The sequence below is a fragment of the Mustela erminea genome, chromosome 7, assembly GCF_009829155.1.
Source record: "Mustela erminea isolate mMusErm1 chromosome 7, mMusErm1.Pri, whole genome shotgun sequence".
Taxonomy (NCBI): Eukaryota; Metazoa; Chordata; class Mammalia; order Carnivora; family Mustelidae; genus Mustela; species Mustela erminea.
In genome coordinates, this window is record NC_045620.1 from 25185395 (window position 1) to 25204880 (window position 19486).

The 19486-nt window shown below is 52.8% G+C and overlaps 1 protein-coding gene across 1 annotated transcript; it reads right to left on the reverse strand.

Moving 5' to 3' along the window:
• Positions 1–6442: 6442 nt before the first annotated feature.
• Positions 6443–18415, reverse strand: BPIFB6 (BPI fold containing family B member 6). Its single transcript, XM_032353805.1, has 15 exons — positions 18319–18415; positions 16999–17083; positions 16207–16311; positions 15585–15734; positions 15366–15429; positions 14883–14943; positions 13999–14090; positions 12828–13004; positions 11749–11802; positions 11174–11347; positions 10116–10183; positions 8629–8674; positions 7764–7827; positions 7255–7331; positions 6443–6654 (listed from the first exon to the last, which is right to left on the reverse strand). Exons 1-15 carry the CDS (start codon positions 18413–18415, stop codon positions 6622–6624), a joined length of 1347 nt encoding a protein of 448 aa, XP_032209696.1. The 3' UTR covers positions 6443–6621.
• Between the last annotated feature and the right edge of the window lie 1071 nt (positions 18416–19486).

A 19486-nucleotide genomic window follows, 5' to 3' on the forward strand; every position in this document is an offset into this window, starting at 1 on the left:
AGGAGCTTCGTTTCCTGGCCCTGCTTTCTCATTGGCTCATGAGGCCATTTCAGAAGGTGTGGCTGCCTGGGGACACGCTACGTAACATGTCCCATTTCTCTCCTCCCCACTTTCTGTCCTTCCATGTTGAAAGGAATGAGACAAAAGGTGAGAGCATGGCTGACTTACTAGTTTCATAGGATGAGACTTATCTTTATGGAGCAATTGAGAACAGAGTTACATACCCATCTAACCCCTTGTGTAACCTCTGCTTAAACCCTGCTTCTGACTGCCTTTGAGATAGAGCCCAGGCTTCTTGCCATGACCCACTAGGTCCCTGCCTGCCTCTTCAACCTCCGTGGTCTTAAACATGCCAAGCCCTTTTCCACCTCAGGGCCTTTGCATATGCTCTTCCTGCTGTTAGGAAGGCTCTTCCCCTGGTTCTTTGCATGACTGACTCTTCGTCTCAGGTTCTGAACAAATATGACCAGCTTGGAAAGGCTTCCCTCCTTTCCTTTGTCTAAAGAAGTCTGTTTGTCACTAGACATCACTCAAAATATTTATTTTAAGGTGCTATCATAATTTGCCACTATGCATTATGTGTTTGTGTCCTTGTTTGCCATCTGTGTAAGCTCCACGAGGTCAGGGACTGTGTCTAGGGCTTCTGTGCATGATTGTGTGCTGGCTGGGTACTTGCTGAGGGGGCAAGAGCAGAGGGAAACCCAGCCATGCCTTACTAACCTACCATTTGCCCTGGCACAGGGTGTGTCTGCCCAGGAGGGCACCTTCCCTTACTTGCACGAATGTACAAATGGATGCCGTAAGCACCGGTATCAATCTTGGCAGTGCCTATCTTCTTTCTCTAAGAATCGTCCCAGAGCAGCTCCCTATAACCTCAGTGTCCCGTACAGAAGGAAATATTCCCACTAGGGGAAACCAGCTGGTTTCTACGGCTTAAAGAAAAATGCCCCCCCTGCTCGAGCCCTGTCTGTAGTGCGGTTCGGTCCTCTGTCTTCTGTCGCACCCATCCCTGTCTTTGCCCCTGCTGAGCCCCAGTTTTCCCATCGGTAAAATGGGATTTTTGTCCCATCACCCTCCAGGTAACCCCAGTGCCCTCCTAGGGTGAATTCTTTCCATGCCCGTTATTCAGATGGGACAGCAGGATGGTCGCAGGGTCAATGGTTGGGGATTTGGATGAGGCTGGGGCTGCCACAGGCTGCCTTACCCACACCTGCAGCTCCACGAGGGGTGGGTGGAGGTTCCCAGCCTCTTGCCAGCTCCTCCACCCTCTTGGGCCTGGGGGCAGCCCTTATATGCCCACAACAGCTCTGGGGACACAAAGGGGACACAGCCGCCAGAAATCCATCAATGGGTTATGTCAGAAGCAATTGCGGTTTTTCCTGCGGGCCTGAGCTAAGCCTTCCTTCTGGGGGGAGAGAGAAGGGGGAGGGGGTGGGGGCTGGGGTTAGTGCCCAGGGGCGGGAGTGAAGGTGTGGGGTTTTGGAAGCAGCCCGGTCCTCCCAGAGCTGGGGGCAGGGCAGGGCATTCACCTGTGGAGTCTCTCTCCAGGGTTCCCCGAGGGCCACCCGGATGGCACAGAATCTATTCCGCCTCCCACCGACCCCAAGCCTGGCTTGGAAATAGCGGTGGGGCCTGGAGAGAGGAACTCTGCGCTAACTTGGGGGATGGGCACCAACTCCACCCCCACCTCCCAACCCCCAGTGTCCCCAGGCTCCAGAACAGGAGCTTTTCCTCCTTCCTGAGGCTGGTGCCGGTGATGGTGGAGAGAAATTCATCCATCCATCCATTCGTCCTTCTATCCATCCCTTCCTTCATTCGTACCCCCTTCAGCAGGCATTTGCAGAGTACCTACTGTTTGTTGGGCACCAGGGATCCAGAAATGAGCGGAAGGAGCAAACCCCAACCCCAAAGGAGGTGACCGCTATAACCACAACACGAATACACGTGTTCTAGTCACCACGTTTTTATAAAGGTCAAAAGAAACAAGTGAATTCATTTTAACAGCACAGTTTATTTAACCCAATATATCCAAAATATTGTCATTCAACATTTAATACACAATTATTAATGAGATGACATATACTCTTTTTCTCATATTATGTCTGCAAAATCTACTGACCTCACACCAAATTTAGACTCATCACATTTCAAGCGCTCACCTGTCCTATTGGACAGCGTAGCTCTGGGGGAAGGACCAGATAAACCCATGACCCAGAAAGGCACAGGCTGATAACAAGAATAAAGCAGGGATGGGTGCAGCTTTCAATATGGTAGTCAGAGGAGGCCTCCGATTGGCGCAGGTGTGCCCCTTTGACCTCCAGGAGGAGAGGGGGTGGGCCGGGGGGATATCTGGGGAAGAGCCCATAAGGCCAAGGGCAGGGCAGTGGGAAACAGATGGCCAAGGAGGCGATGGGAGCCTACAGGTTACTATATGGATTTAGGAGACTTTGGCTATTGTTTTGTCATCCTTCTATAGGTACTGGCTCAGGCATCCCCTCCTCCAGGAAGCCTTCCTGACCCCCAAACCTGCTGTGATCCACAGCCGCCTGGGATTCCCTCTGTCAGAGTCTGCGACACGTAGATCTGTTTCCTTGTTTCTGGGTGTTTGTGGGTCTGTCTCCTGCCCAGGGCCTAGAACCACTACCTGGGGAGATGGAGAGGAGGGTGTTTGCCGCACCCACCCCATAGCCTCAGAACCCCTCCTTACAGTATTCATCCTGATGACTTCAGACGCTGAGCCCAGTGACACAATCACACCACTTTTCTAAAATTAACTTTTTATTCAACTAGAAAGCACATACAGAGAAGGGCCCAGATCCTAAGTTACAGCTCGATGCATAATTACTGACTGAGGACTCCAGCAGCCCCTTGTGTCCCCTCCAAGTCGTTGCCTATTGAGGGCGACCACAGTCCTGACGTCCAACAGAAGGGATGAGCTCCATGTGCTCTAGAGGGTCCCTGCGTGGAGTTGTGGGTGGGCGCGGTTTCCTGCTCCGTGTCTCTGAAACTCATTCATGTTGTGTGACGCAGTGATGTGCTCCCCTTTGCTCTCTACCACTCTGTTCTGTGAACAAACCACAGTTTGTTTCTCCCTTCTCCTGTGAGAGGCGCCTGGACTTCCCCAGACATCCCCTGGGGCCCTGCAACGCAAGTCCAGCCAGGCGAGGGGACTAACGCTCACCATTACAACTACTGCCCAGCTTGGTCCCTTGGAAGGCAGGAAAGGGCCACCTAGTTTCTGGCCTGCCTTGTCTTCTCCTAACTCCTTCCAAACACTATCCACATCCCAGACACCTGTAAGCTACCTCAGGCCCCCAAGCCAAGTCAGAGATTGTGTCTGCCTTGGGGGAATTAAAATACATATCTCCAGGCCCTACCTGGCCACCATGACCCAGCAGGGCAGGGCTGGGGGACCTGGGAACTGGCAGATCTAACAAGCCTCTGAGGGCAAAAAGATGGGTAGCCATGTTGAGAGCACCAGGGAGGGTGATGGGGAGCCAAGGAAGGGATTAGAGTGGGGAGGGAGGTGGCAGTGGGGGGGTGGACTTGAGGAGGTCAACTACCCCCAGGCATTAGCTCCTAGAGTGAAGACTCTGAAGCCAGAATTCAAAACCTGACTCTGACTGTCCAGTGACTTCTCTTGCAGAGCTGTGAGTTCCCCGTCTGCAAATTAGGTGCCCACCCTCCCCTAAGCGGTCTGGCTGTGAGGACAAATACCCTGGAAATGGACTTTAGGGCATTAAGAAAGGGTGCCCAGACTGCCTGAGAAATCCCGGGGATGGCGAGATCCCTGGGAAGTCTTCACAGAGTCTTCACAGAGTTGAAAGTGGGCTGGGACAGGAGAAGGCAGAATGGGTGGTGATTGGGGTGGATGCAAATTTGGGGGAGCATTGTGTGGTGTTTCTTTTCCCAGGGCTGGGCTCCTTGGCAGGCCAAGTTGAGTTGAGAGCTGTGGGCCCAGGGTCAGCTGTGGGCCCTGAGTCAAAGACTTGCATCTTTCTCGCTCTGTGACCTCGAGCCAGTCACACACCTTCTCTGGATTTCCTTACAGGAGAATGATGGGTCCCACTGCTGAGTGTGGCGTGACAGGGAAAGGAAGAGGTTTAGACGCAGGCAGGCAGGGTTCACGTCCCAGCTGCACACACATGTACCCTTGGGCTTGTCACGTCACCCCTCTGAGCTTCCACTTGTTCATGTAGGGCTGGGAGAGAGTGGAAGGTAAGTAGGGCCCATGGGCTGAGAACCTCCAGCGTTACCTTCCAAGGAGGTGGGGTTATATCACAGGGCTCCCCTGGCCAGCTTAGACCCCATTTCTGCCCGGGGGAAATCCGGGGTAACTGGCCACTCAAAGAATGTTGAAATCAGATTAAGGTCAGAGCATCCGACCTCTCTCTCATTTCCCAGATGGAAAGACTGAAGTCCAGAGAGGAGCTGTGGCTTGTCCAAGGCCAAAGAATATGCCCCCAGTCATACCATGGGGGGAGACCAGACCTCCTGACTCTCACAGATATGTGCCTTGATTTCTCCATCAGAGCACTGGCCTGGGGAAGGTGACGGCGAGGCTTCAGGGGGCCTGTCAGAACATCCAAGGGCGGTCTGGGGGAGTGGAGGGGCGTCTCTAGCATGCCCAGGGTAGGGTATCAGCCAGCGCTGGGTCACCCAGGCCTCTGGATCTGCCAGACCTCCCTCAATGCTGCCATTGTCCCGGCTTTGGGGAAATGATGGGTAATGGGATTAGGCCTGGGACGGGAGATGAGGAGACAGCCCTGGCATCCGGACTGTGGCAAGGGAGGGCTGTCCCTCCTCTGTGGCGTCAGTCCAGGCCAGGCTGGGCCAGGGCGAACCTGCCAGGGCCCCATAGGCTCTGGGAGTGCTGGCCTCCCGACCAGACCTCTGGCCACACCATGCCACCCACAGACATGGAGCCCCCCACCCTCACAGACCCACCCAGAGCCCCACGTACAAAGACTCACCCCTTGGGAGACAAAGAAAGCCTAACAGACACACGCACTGAGGCCCAGACACACAGCTCCATGGCTACCAACCCAGGAATTTTCGGGGCTGGAGCACCAACTGATCACCCCTGATGTACATTTTTTTTCCCCCAAAGTCATGATTTTTTTTTTTTTTTTACATTCTAGCAAATGACACTGATTTTTAAGGTGCATATAGAGCAGACTTTTTTAAAATGCGTTGTTCACTTTGTTATGTAAAAACATACATTTACTTTCTATTTTATATTTATTTTTAATTGAAATATTCTTGACATACACCCTTGTGTAAATTGAACGTGTACAGCATTTACTTGTGAATGGAGACCATGCAGAGAACAGTAGCCGTGCCAGTCTTGGAAGAGGTGACGGGGCAGATACGGCAAATCCTGGGAGCCGATCCTCATGTGAGTGTTGTCTGTGAGACATAGAAACGCCCCCACACAGACTCTGTACACGGGAACACACGGACGCCCAGACAAGGATGGACACCAGAGCTCCTACCCCATTCAAACAGCTACAGTGGACCCTCCCATCCGCACACACGCCCCAGACTGCCCTGACTCACAGGCTATTTATTGACTGGCATGTGCTCACAAACACACAAGCTGGTCCTTGGTCTTATACACTTAGCACCCCCCCACCCACCAACGCCAACCTGTTCACATCTCTCCCAGCCTCAAAAACTCATCTGTGGCTGACACTTATTGAGCACTTACTGTGTTCCAGGCACCGTGCTCATAAGGACTTTTCATCATTTGATTGACTTAAAGTTCAGGAAAACACTGCAGAAGTTGGTACTGCCATCATTCGCATTTTATAGGTGAGAAAACAGAGGTGAAATGACTTGCCCAGGGCATATGGCAAGGAGACAAAGCCAGGATCTGAATCCAGGGAGACTGGCCCAAGAGCCCAATTTCCAATCCCAGCCCTGTCTCCTGATTTGTCAGGTGCCTGGGGCCAGTTGTTCAACTTCTCTGAGCCTCATTCTCCTCATCTGTGAAATGGGTACAGTTCTCGTGTCCGTCGGGTGTTGTGAGGGTTGCAGAGGCTGACATGGGAGAGCTTCTGCAGGCTCCCTGTGGATGGGGCCATCCTCAACACAAGATCTGGGGTAAGCAGCTGAGATGGACCGAGAGGGGCTTTGCCATTTGCTAAGATGTGTGACCTCATGAAGGGAGTTGGCCCTGTGCCTCAGCTTCCCCATCTGTAAAATGGAGATGGCCATAGTTGCATGGGTTATTGGGTGGATGAAATGAGATAGTACAAGTAAAGTCTGGAGCATGGCATTCAGCAGGCGCTCCATATATGCCCACATCTGCCCCTGAAGGCTGTGACCAGTGTTCCTGTAGACTCCAAGCCAGTCTTACACTCCAAAACCCACTGAAGCGGAAGAAGAGGCAGGCGTCACTTTACTACAAATAAAGAGATCAAACCATCAGACGTTCGTGAGGAGCTTTCTCCTGTTTATTGCCAAGGCCCAGCCCAGGCCGGCCCCACTCACTCCTTGTCAAAGAGGGTGGCCACTCGCAGTAAGGGGCCCTGGCCCACCGGCTCCACTCGGGGGCTCCTCCAGGGGGCGCAGCAGGGTGGGTCCGTGGGGGCAACCAGCAGGCGAATCCTGCCCTGGTCAGTTCAGCTTCAAGTTCAGCACCAGGGCATTCTGAAAGGGAGCAAAGGGCCAGGTGGGGCCGGGGAACCATCGCACAGGACGGCTCGGGCCGGGGGCCAGGAAATGGAAGCCAGGGTGGTGTGTAGGAGCAGAGGATATCCTAGACCTGCCTGTGGCCCTTTGCACCTCTAAGTGTCCGTTTTCTCAGTGATCGAGTGGCGACAGCATCCCTACCTCCCAGAGTGGAGAGGTCAAATGAGAAACACGTACATTTATGCTTGCTATTAAATACTTGGCATGCAGTGTAAAGTTAATATTTATTAAGCACTTACTGTATGCCTTTAGGTGAATTATCTCAATAGTTCTTTCTGAGGTAGATACACCCATATTATCAGCCCTATTTTAAGCCACAGAAAAAGGTGAAGTCATTTGCCAGAGGTATTAGAGAAGGGAAGTAGCAGGACTCAAGTTTCCTTCTGGGGAGCCCCTGGCCAAGGGTCGCCCTAGGTCTGAGGAAAGCAGCAGGATTGTACTGATGGCCGCTGCCCTCCTCAGGCCTCCTCCCTCCAGGCTGACAGAAGCAGGCTTTTGCTCATCATTCACTGGCCAAAAGTACTGACTGACCCGGCTTTTCTTAGCTCCTTTCCTCACCTCTACTATGCTCAGCTCTGCCAGGTTGTAATCCATGTCCAGAAGGTCTGGAAGTGGGAACCCAACTTGGAGCACATCTGAGAAACACAGTGAAAGTCATTTGAGCTGATGACTCTGCAGTCAATTGATTACTCCTTAAAGCCACTCCTTGGCCACTGGGAGCAGAGTAGCGGGAAATAGCACAGGGACGGATTCACGATCTTTGCCAGCCAGCATGGCGTAGAGAATGTAAGCCTGGTCACCGCGTACTCACATCCCAGGTCTGGGGCAAGATCTGACTCATGGTGTGGGGTTTAGAGCCGAGGATCCCAAACTGTGGAAGGGGCCTTTGTCCCCAGACAGGTGACATTCAGACTCCATTAACTTCAAAGACCCGGCAGTGACGATCCACTCCCTCTTTGCCTCCCTTATCTGGGGCCAGTGAAGGGGATTTGAGACCACCAAGGGGGCATCCCCTCCTTACAGTGTTTCTTGACACCAGTAAACTCAAAGCCCCCTGGAGCCCTCACCATTGACTACTGGGACGTACGCTTCTCGGAGATAATCAGTAATGAAGCCAGTCAACTTCTTCTCCTGGGGGTAAGAGAGAAAGAGAGAACACCCACATCCCATCATTTGTTTCAACTCAGTTCAACAGATTTTTGCAGCCCTCACTTCAGCCAGGTCTGGGGGCCACAGGAATGCATATTAGAGACATCAAATTGTTCACCAAGCATCAAAACTGGAAGGACCCTGTTTGACTGTATGCTAATGCATACAGTTAGCCCCTGTTGAGTGACATGATGGGCCTTGGGTCATGGTGCAGGCACGGAGGAATTGAGGACACAGAGGGTGACCTGTGGGTCTCATGTTGCTCCTACAGAAAACTCAGTAGTTTTGATCAGTCATTCATTCACTACCTCTCTGTACCTCAGTTTCCCCATCTGTGAAAATGGAATATAATAGTGCCTATGCCCAGGGGATCAGTGAGTTTGGGTAGAGCACAGAGCACAGAGTAAGTGTTTAGGAAGTGCTATTGTTGTTATTATTATTATTGGTGCCTACTGGTCAGGTTCTGTCCTAGGACCTAAGGCTACAGAGACTAATAAGAATGACAGCTGGGCCAACCAACCCAGCCCAGGCTGCTGCTATGCACAACAGTGTAATTAAAATCAATCCACGGAGATGTCTAAATTCTATCCAGAAGAGGAGAGGGACTCAGAGAGGCTACGTGAATTTCCCAAGGTCACACAGCAAGCCAGCTTCCCCAAGCCCCAGCGTGAGCTGCTCTATTCCTTCTGCCTCCATTTCAGGGGCCATCCCTGCAGTGCCAAGGGAGAACAAGCACAGTCTTGCCCTCAAACCAGACCAGAAAGAAGCACTTGAGATACTTACATTGAAAGCACCAATCGATGAGGACTCCCGTGACAGGCTCAGTAATCTGCATGGGGTTGCAGGGGCAGGGGACAAGGAGTGGGCAGGGCAGTCAGAGCTACTGCTCCTGGCCACGGATAAAGGGGATCTCCAACACCTACAGACCCTCCCTGATGCAGAAGTCCCTATACAGCCTTCAGACCAGGTGCTCGTAAGTCCCTACTTGGATACTACCTACGAAGGAGCTGTCCTCTCCTTTCGTTACAGCCTATTTTGTTTCCTACAGCTCAAACCACTCCTTCATCTCATGGGTCCTGACTCTTCCCTCTGGGACTCCCAGCCATGTCTATGCTCCTGCCCAATGCTAGGCATGCAACGGTTTGTTGCCCAATAAATCAGTCCCACATCCCTGCAGGGCATAGGATTAAGACCCTTCACATGACCCCCTCCCTGCACAGCCTCCAATAAGCACTAATACATGATGGCACCCGTGACAGTCATCTGATTTTGTCTTCCCAAGTTCTATTCTCTATTCAGTAGCAGCCCTCCCATTTCCCACTCTCATTCCAAGGCATTCAGAGTCCCAGGGTGAGCACGACCCGGACCTGACCAATCAGAACATTTCATCTCTGGCATCAGTGGCTAGTTTCCGACTGGTGATGTGATCCATGCTAAACCAATGAGAAGCAGCCTTGGACTTGGAACTGAGCCCCCATTGGACAAGAGGCCTCTCTTGGTGTTGGGGTCACTTTGCCACCACCTAGGGACAGGCTGCCTGCGAATTCAGCCAACAGAGTGGACAGTGAAGATCAAGGGAGGAGGGAGATCCTGAGGACTTTGTGTACCTAAGATCCAGCCGTGCCTGAAAGTAAGAAATTAAGATCTACCCCTAGAGTTTTCAATTATGTGAGCCCGAAGATTCTCTTTTGGGCTTAAGCCAGTTAAGTTGGAATTGTCTCTGGCACCGAAAGAATCCTGGCCTGATACAAGTCAGATCCAAGATTAAGACAAATGTAAAAAGTAAGGAGGAAGACTATGGTGTTGAAGTAGGATAATGAATATAACGTATGGAGCCAGTGCTTCACATAGAGACAGAGCTCTATTAATGTTAGCTATTAGTAGTAGAAGGACAGGCTTCCAGGAGGAGGTGGCATTTATGGTGGGTGCCAGGAGGCAGGTGGCATTTGGGTGACATGGGCAAAAGCTTATTAATGGAAAAGGGGACATGGACCCACGATCAGACTCACTGTGCAAGAGCCTAGAAGAGCAGAAGCAGTGGTGGGAGAATTTGAGAGGGGCCTTGAGTGCCAGGCTAAGATTTGGGAGAAGATCATGCAAATAATGGGGAACTATTGAGGATTCTAGAAGAGAGATGGTGACCAGAGCAGCCCGGCAGTGTGGGTCATGCTGGATGGATCAGAGGGAGACCCTGGAGCAGAAAAACCAAGCACTTGTGGTAATGCCCGTGCAAGGGAACAAGGACACCAGCACAGGCAGCAGAATCCTACCTGTTCAGAGAGGTGACCATCTGCAGACGGTTCTCACGAACAGAGTACTGGATTTTCAGGTTGAAGTGCTGGCAGGTGGCAGAAGGGGACAAAAGCAGGGAGAAGGCAGTGGGTGCCCCATAAGGGCTGGTAAAACCCAGGGGCTCCACCACCTTCCCTGCATCATTGCCATGACAAAGCAGGGGTCTTCCTCTCTGCCCATCCCACCTTCAGGAACTGAATCTAGTAGTCTCCCCCTGCCCGCAGCCCAGGTTCCTCAACATCTCTGTACCTGCCCCAGGACTAGACTCTTAAAAATATCTGACACCAGGGCACTTGAGTGGCTCAGTTGGTTGGGCATCTGCCTTTGGCTCACGTCATGATCCCAGGATCCTGAGATCGAGCCCCATGTCGGGTTCCCTGCTCAGTGGGAGCCTGCTTCTCCCTCTCCTCCTTACCCATGCTCTCTTCTCATTATCTCTGTCTGTCTCTCTCTTGAATAATTATATAAAATAAAATAAATACATCTGACACCTTGTAGGTCCTTGCACACACCACGTTATTGCTCCAGCCTTTGCACATCCTGTTATATCTACGTGGGGTACCTTCTATCACCAGCATTAACCCTTTCTGTGGCCAGCTCCTGCTCAACCTTGAAAACATAGTGTAGGCATCACCTCCTCTGGGAAGTCCTCCATGATTTCCTCAACTAGATTTGAGAGCTTCCTAGGCTCCTATATTTCCCTAGGTGAGCCCTTTTCAGCCCTTGTATATGCTAATGAATGTTGGAGGAAGGAAAGGAGGTAGGGAAGGGGGGAAGAAGATAGGCATGGAGGGAGGAGAGAGAAAGGAAGGACCCAACTGTTGACCCTCAGTTTGTTGATCTTTCTGTTCATTCAAAGGTTCAGTGGCAGAGCCAAGGATCAGATACCAGGTGACAGCTCCCAGGAGGTTAGGATCACATAATTGGGATTAATTAAGGATATTTCAATATATTACTTGGCTATCAACTAAAATCCTACACTGCAGCCTTGAATATCCATAAAGTGGGGCTTAAGTGGGAAAGAGATTGTACTCACACTTTCCAGGAGAAAGAGGGATACGGGAGCCTTGCCCCGCCGCCGAACAGCAAACATCTCCAGGGTGCCGTGGAGGTGCAGTAGGCTATTGCCTGTCTCCATGGTGATCTTGGGGGGCTTGTTTATCCTGATCTGGGTCACCAAGGGCTTCGGCTTGGGATAAGCCTTAGTTACCTACAGAAACCAGGACACTCCCCTCAGGGCCCACCCTCAGATGGGTGGCTTCAGCTGAAACCAGGAGTCCATCATGAAGTAGGTGATTAGTACCCTGGACACAGAAAACATGACATGCAAGGGCATGCATGCACAGAAAACATGACATGCATGTCTACCGGGAAATAAAAGAAACAAAACAAGAAGTCTGGCTCTTTCTTATTAGACATAGAAAGTATAACCCACAAAACCTGAGCTGTTTCTATGCTAGACCCAAAGAGTACTTTATGGAGAAGTCAGGGTGATTCTATATCAGACAAGAGAAATGTGACCTTGAAAGTCTGCCTCCCAAATCCCATGTTCCCTTCAACTGGAGAACAGGGCAGGGAGATATGGAGATCATGGGCAGTCAGGGCACTTACTTTAGGGATGAAGCCAGCCAGGGTCTTCGTGGTTTGTGGGGGCAGTTGACCAACCTACAAAATAAATCAAGCTTAAGATTACTGAAGTCTTCCCCTGTCCTTCTGAACAGACACCTCCTCTGAGTCTATAAGGTAAGCCCTCTGTGGTTCCCTCCTGCATTTTATCACCCTGTGATTAAGCAGATAAGGAGCTCCTGGGTAGCCCAGATTGTGCTCTCTTCACATAAGGTCAGATGCTGAGAAAATGTTGGATGAAAAACTGGCAGACAGATGGGAGAATGGATGGATGTGATGCATGAGAAGAGGGTGGGTGGACGGACTTGTGGGTGCGTGGATGAATGGGGAAATGGATCAACAAATGAGTGCTGAATGGATTCGTGGATGGACGGATGAGCCCTTATGCAAGAGAATGAATAATAAATGAGCAGGTGGATGGGGTGGGTGGAGGGATGAAAGGAATGATAGGAAGATGGGTAGGTAAGAAGATGTGGGGTGGTCTGATAAATGGAAGGTAGAGTGGATAAGGAATAGATTGATAGGTGGTAGGATGGATGAGAAGGTACATGGATGGATGGAGGGTGTATGGATGAGAGGATGAATTGACAGATCAGTGGTGATGGATGGAAAGATGGATGAATGTCCAGATGAGTAGGAGGCTGGATAATGGAGAGTTGGGTAGGTAGATGGGTGTTTGGGTGGCGAAGGACAGATATAGACTCACTTCTTTGGTAGTATCAGACCCTGTGGTTGGATGGTGGCTGGATGGATAGAGTCTAGGGCATGAATACATGATGGTGAGATGGATGGACAAGGGGCTGATGACTGGATAAGAAAATGTGGATGGATGGCCAGAGCATGAGACCTGTAGGTTGATCTATAAATGCTTGGTTGCATGGACAGTTGGACGGATGGATGAGTAGATGTGGTTACGTGGACAGAGAGATGGTCGGTGCTGGGGCACACTGATGATAGAGACCCAAATCAGTCCCGGCAACTCCAGTCTTGGTGCTTTCCCCAGCCCCAGGATAATTCTCAGAACAGACACGCCAAGCAGGGACTGTCATTACGGGGCAGCTCACCTTCATATCATGGACATTCACATCGAATGACTTCTGCAGAAGGGCCAGCTCTGCGGTGAGGAAGGTGGCCGAGAGCAGCAGCTGTGAGGAGCCTTCAGCATAGCCTTCAGGGAACTCAAAGGCCTCCCCAGCGTTGGCAGGCTGGATGGTGTTGCCCCCTTGCTGTTGCGCTGTAGGCTGTGGGACAGCGGGGAGAGAGATGCTTGGCCTTGGCCATGAAGGACTGTGGCTGGGAAAAAGACTGTCCTCCTTGGTGCGCCTGGGTGGCTCAGTGGGTTAAAGCCTCTGCCTTCAGCTCTGGTCCTGATCCCAGGGTGCTGGGATCGAGCCCTGCATCAGGCTCTCTGCTCAGTGGGGAGCCTGCTTCCCTTCCTCTCTCTCTCTCTACCTCCCTCTCCGCCTACTTGTGATCTGTCAAATAAATAAATAAATCTAAAAAAAAAGAAAAAAGACTCTGTCCTACAAACTAAGTGGTGCTCAAACCAGCCCTCAAGTCAGCAAGTCACTAGATGGTAGGGCCAAGAGCAGGCTATTCTCTTAGGGTACAGATGGGTAAACTGAGGCCTTGAGGATAAAGGATCAGTCACTAAGCCACAGGTGGTCACTCATGGGATTGCTTAAATAACCCCAGTTAATCTGACTGGGTTGGAGCTCTCGTTGATGTAGACATGCTTTCTGCTTATACTCAGAAGGAAGTGAGTGGCAAACAACGCAGGGCCTGGGAGCACCGCACCAGAGGAAGGCTTCACGAGAAGATGATGTTGCGGGGTTTTTCTTCCCAATCCAGGAAGAGGCACCTGGAGTTCTGGAGACCTGGCTGAGGACCCACCTCTGCCACCAACTCCCAGTGAGACCCAAGTCCTGTCTCCCCCACCACCTTGCCCCCGTGTTCCCATGCGTACAACTGGGTAAGCCACTCTTTGCAAGAAGCAGACAGCCTTCAGAAGGTGTGAGTGTGGGGTCAGCAGTCCTGGGAGTCAGCTCAGGACTCAGTATTCATGTTGAGAGCAGAAAGAGGGAGAAAGCTTCGGTGTCAGGGAACACTCTCCTGGTGGGCTTGGTCTGCCAGGGCCGGAAGGACCCTCCCACCCTCCACAGCCCAGTCCAGCCACCTCCCCAGCAGAAGCAGGCTGGTGAGATCCCAGACCCTGGGGGGTCCCCTGGCACTTACGCTGAAGTCTACTTGGACGGAGCTGGCCGTGGTGGTCGGCATGGACGTCAGGACATATTTGATCGTGCCCATCTGGCCCACAGGCATCGGGGCTGTGCAAGAGGGGTTCTACTCAGAGAGGGTCCAACTAGGGGCAGGTCATAGATGCTGGCATCAGCCAGCTGCTACCTGAGCTGGCCCAGGTACTAGAGGCCTTGGCCCTCTGTGTGACCCAAGGCAAGTTGCTTAGCATCTCTGGGCCTCAGTAACTTCATCTGTAGAATGGAGCCAGTGGTGGCTGGCCTGGAAATCCCGCTCCCTTGCATCACTCTGTGGCCACAGAACTTGAGAGTTTCCTGAGGGCTGTTGTGGCTCAGTTCCCACAACAGACTGGTGTGATCAGGATTCTTGGCCCTGTTTTATAGATGTGTAGACTGAGGCTCAGAGGAGTAAAGTGTCCCAGGCCATGCTGCTGAGCACATGGGCCAGTTTTCTTCATTCCCAGCCATTGGGTTTTCCTCTCACCCCACTAACGAACCCCATGAACCCTGAGATAGCAGATGCCATAGATCCCCAGGGGCAGAGGAAAGAGTCAGGTATCATCACTATAGGATTACTATGCAGGGTGCGAGTTTTGTGGAAGAGCCCACCATGACTGCTATCCTTGGAGTATTGGGGGTCATGGATAGAACATTGGATGGAAGGCTGAGACAAAAATCCCAGAGTCCCTCAGGCCCTCAGGTTTCCCATCTGGACAGTAGGGGGGTGGACAGTCACCGAGACCTTAGACCTCTTCTGTCCCAAGGCTGGGCTTGGAAAAGGCGCTTGAATGGGGAATGAAGGCTGCCAAATCCAGCCATCCAGATGTCCCCATGTGGGAGCAAGGCATGGCTGGGGCCACTCACCATTCAGGCTGGCCCACTTCTTGTTCACGTACACCAGGACCGCGTCGATGGCTGGACACATCTGGAAGCAGAAAGGCGCTGGGCTGAGGGGGCCCCGGCATGGAGGACCTCATTCCTCACAGCTGAATGGGACTCCATGGGGAGACCCAAGGGTCCTGGAGGGACAGGGACTGGAGGGGAAACCGAGGCCCCAAGTCACACAGAAAGTCAGTGGCAGAGCCTGGCCTAGAGTCCCAAGCTCCGCACCACAGTCTGCAGAATCAGCAAGGACTGGTCCCCCAGCAAATGGTAAGCATTCCTCCTTCTGTGCTCAAGGCAGACATCGCTAGATGATCAAAGCACTTTTTCCCCCTGAGGCAGCCATAGCCTCAGAGTCCTCCTCAGTCAGTCAGAGTGGCACTCGAGAGAAAAGGCATTTTCCAGCCCTGGTCCGAGCACTGCCCTGGATGTGGGTGCGGGTGGAGGCTTGCTCCAGGCACTCACCAGGCTCGGAAGAACTTTGTGTAGCGTGCTGTCCAGGAACTTGTTGACAACCTTAGGCAGCATGCTGGACACAGAGGATGGGGACAGGGCATAGACGGTAGGCAGTTAGGTACAGGAGACATACAGGGACACGACAAAGGGAGTGACTCCGGGAGCGGGACAGAGGGCAGGGGCGGCAACGTGGACCCCACCCACCTCCCCAGCCACGGAGTCCCTCACTTGCTAGGCATGTTGGTCTTCACGCTGATCAGGATGATCTCACAGCCCTCGCTCTTAAACACGGGGAGGCCCGTTTCCTCATCCTGCAGAAGCCGGTCGGTGGCTGTGATGTTCAGAGCCACGATGATCTCCAAGTTCCCGCCCATGAAGCTGGAGGGGCGGGCAAGCAGGCATCAGGGACAGCTATGCCACTGCGGCCACTATCCTTGTCTCATCTTTGCTCTCAGTCTCAGCAACTCTGGGAGGGGGAAAGGGTCAGAGGCACCACCCCCACAGGACAGAAAAGAGGACGGGACCTGCCCAAGGTCACAAAACCAGTCTTCCTCTTCCCTCTTGCTTTGGGGAATTGCTACACAACCTTTAAAACCCTCCTCAGCTATCATTATCTCCCCGAAGCCTTTTTTGATTGCCCTCACACTGCTAGTGCTCCCTCTGTCCTAGGCTAAGCGCTCAGTCTGTGATCGTCTAGGCTCAGGTCTGGTTCCCACCCAACGCAGGAACCAGATATGCCCCTCTCAGAGCACAGCGCCCAGGCGGTCCACAGTAGGTACTCAATAAATGTACACAGAAGAGTAAGACAAGGGCATGCTCCTCTCCCCCTCCCCTCCTCTGCCATCCTCACCTCTTGCCAGTGATGGTCATGCCGGTGGACACACACTGGAAGATACCCACTCCAGGGATGAAGTTCAAGGTGATGACAGGCAGCTGCACATCCTTCACTTTCACACTGGGAGTGGTCAGACATCCACAGCAATGAGAACCCGACCGTTGAAACCCAGGCCCTGAACCCCGTTCCCCCACCACCATGTTGGGAACTCTTGGGTAACCCCCCCCCCACCCCGTCCTGTCACAGGGATAAGCCTGCGTCATGGGGCCATCGTGAGATGCAAAGCCTGGAAACTGTTTGTACACAGTACTTGCCATGTGTGAATCAGGACACTTGGCTGTGTGACCTTGGGCTGTACCCTTCCTCTTTGGGGGCTTCAGCTTCCCCACTGGCAAGATGGGGAGGTTTGCCAATGGCATCACTGTTGGCATTTTGGGCAGAATAATTCTTTGTTGTGGGGGGCTGTCCTGTGTCTCATAGGACGTTTAGCAGCATCGCTGTTTCCCGACATTGCCAAATGTCCCTTGGAGGCAAAATCCCCCATGGTTGAGAACCACCAGTCGAGATCCAGGATAACAAAGATGTGGCTCATCTAACACCTTCCATCACCAGCATTGCTGACCCAACCTCTCAGCAGACGCTGCTAATTGGTCACCGTCTATTTCCAGCTCAGTGCAGAGTGCTCAGAGTCCATCTTCCCCAGCACATCCCAGGCAGGCTCCTCTCCCTTCTGCCCTCTCAGGTCCTGGACACAGCATTCCCCACCGCCCTCTGCCCTGCCACCCCCAAAGCCCATCCCCTGCTCACTTGGTGATGCCCTTGATGGGCTTCTTGCCTGCCTCAGCTGCCATCTGTTCCAGGATGTGGCTCTCATCCATGGCGCTCTGCACCTCTGGATGGGACAGGGTGGTGGGGGGGTGTCACAGAGAGATGCTTAGCGGGGCTCCCCACTGCTTTCCTGTCTGGAGCCAACCTCTCAGACATCCCAGGCATAGGCCACTCACAAGTGGCACAACTCTGTGCCCACAGTCCCTGTGCCCCACTCTGGGCTGGGTGATGGGGAGACTCAGAGAAGAGCCACACCTGGCCCCTGTCCTCCTCAGCCCCATGCAGCAGTCACCAGCAATGACAGTAACAAGTGACAAGAGCCATCCATAGTATGCAGACAGTTGGAGGAACTGCAGGAGGGGTTTGTTCCAGGAGGAGAAGAGCTGGGGAAGGCTTCCAAGAGGAGGTGCCCCATCAGCTGGTTCTTGAAGGAGGGATAGGAATTTTCACTAGGAGGCAGAGACTTTGAAGGCTAGTCCATGAAAAATGCATAAGTGGAGAAGCGAGGAAGAAGGTAGCATAGAGAGTTAAGAGTGAGAAATTCAGCAAGGCTGGAGGGCGGAGCCAGACATGACAGGGAGGAAGCAGTCTGCAGGGGGCATATCATGGAGGTCCGAACCCCAAGCTAGAGTATTGACTTTATCCTGTGGCCCAGCCACCCTCAAAGCTGTGTGACGAGGGAGCATCTGGTTCCCCACTGGGGGTCCCAGCCCCCAGTCAGAGACTGATTCCCAGAAAGGGGACGAAGACAGAGCCGGAGGAATTGTCATCAGCTCTTTGCGGCAGCGCGTGACTTCATTTCCCCTGACATCGTGGAGCTAGGAGGTGGCAAGTAACTTTTACTAAAGGTACCCCAGGAGAGTGTAAACTCACACTTCATTGTAAGGACTGGTCACCCGATTTCACATTTCTTTACATTTTAAGTTTATGGAGGAGTAGACCCTAACACAGAGCAGTAACACCTTGCCTGAGGTCACACAGCAAATTGTTGGCAGAGCTGGGCTTTGGCTCCGGTCTGTCTTCCCCACAATCCTCTTATGGCCCCAGGCCTGCTGTCAGGGTCTGGAGAGGCTCTGGGGAAGCAGGGTTTCCAGCTCTGCCTCCAACTTGTGGAGGGACCCTGGACAAGTCACCCTATTTTCTCTGGGTCTCAGTTTCTTCCTCAGCCAAATGGAGGAATAATATCATTGCCGTTAACTTTTATTTTGAGGATCGTGGGATGCTCAAGGCCGTGCAAACAGGAGCGGTCACCACGCCCCACCTGCCCCCAGCCCTGAGCCCCACTCGCCAGCTCACCGCGGTTCATGATGTCCATGCCCAGCCGCAGCCGTGCCCCAGGGTCTGCTTGGGTGTGGGTCAGCAGGCCGCAGAGGGCCAGAAACAAGATCCGCATCATGGCTCCACCTGTGCCACAGGTCCGCAGTTGGGTGCAGCCCCCCAGGCCCCACTTTCCCTGGGGGCCTCCCATGTTCCAAAAGAGAACAGGCCCCCTGGATGGTCTTGGGGGTCCAGGAGCCTTTGAACTCCAGCCAGTTCCACAAACCTCATTGCTGACTTCCAGAGGGGTCCAAAAGTGTCCAGATTAAACACAGAGCCTCAGGGGCACCCCAGGAAGGTCACTTCCCTTTTCTAGGCCTCAGTTTCCCCATCTGTGGGCATGATATATTCTGACCAGCCTGCATTATGGGGTTGGTGGGGGGGTTCAGCTGCTGTTTTTCGTAGGTTCAAGGGCAGCTCAGTGCCAGGCAATGAGGGGATGGGGAACTCCCACCATAGTATGGGAATGGGGGAACCCTCTGCTCCCCCAATCCTGATACTACAGTCAATGGCATCCCCCACTTCCTTTGGCTCAATCTCACTTCCAGAAATCTCAACTCACAGCTCCTTAAGGTCCCTTGAGATATTACCACACCAGAAAGGAAACTGAGGTAAACACACAGGTCTGATAGGCAGTGAGTAGAGAACTGAATAAGGACCTCCCCGGGCCCTTCAAGGTTTCCAGAAAAGCTTCACCCCAACCCTGGACCCCCAGAAATCCCACCCTCTTACTTACCGAGACCTGAAATTCTCCCAAGCAGAGGCAAGTGTTTATTTCAGGTTTGAGCTGTGGATGAGCAGATTTAAAAAGGGACCGTGGCGCCTGGCTTGAGTCACCCAGAGAGGGGGAGTTCCAGCTGGACTCCTGCTAACATCAGGCTCTACCACTGGGGGCTCCACGAACCCACAGAGGTGGGCGCCTACTGGAGCTGCCTTCCCCGGCCAGAGCCCATACCTGGATTCATTCATTCACCTCACATTTACTGAGTGTCTATTATGTGCCAGGCAGACCAGGCCACAAGGTACACATGGCAGAGATAGTCCTACTCCTCCTGAATCTTAAAGAGAAGCAATAGAATGGAATAGAGTGCGTGCATGCGTACATGCATGTGCGTGGGGGGGGGGGTGCGTGCGTGTGTGTGTGTGTGCA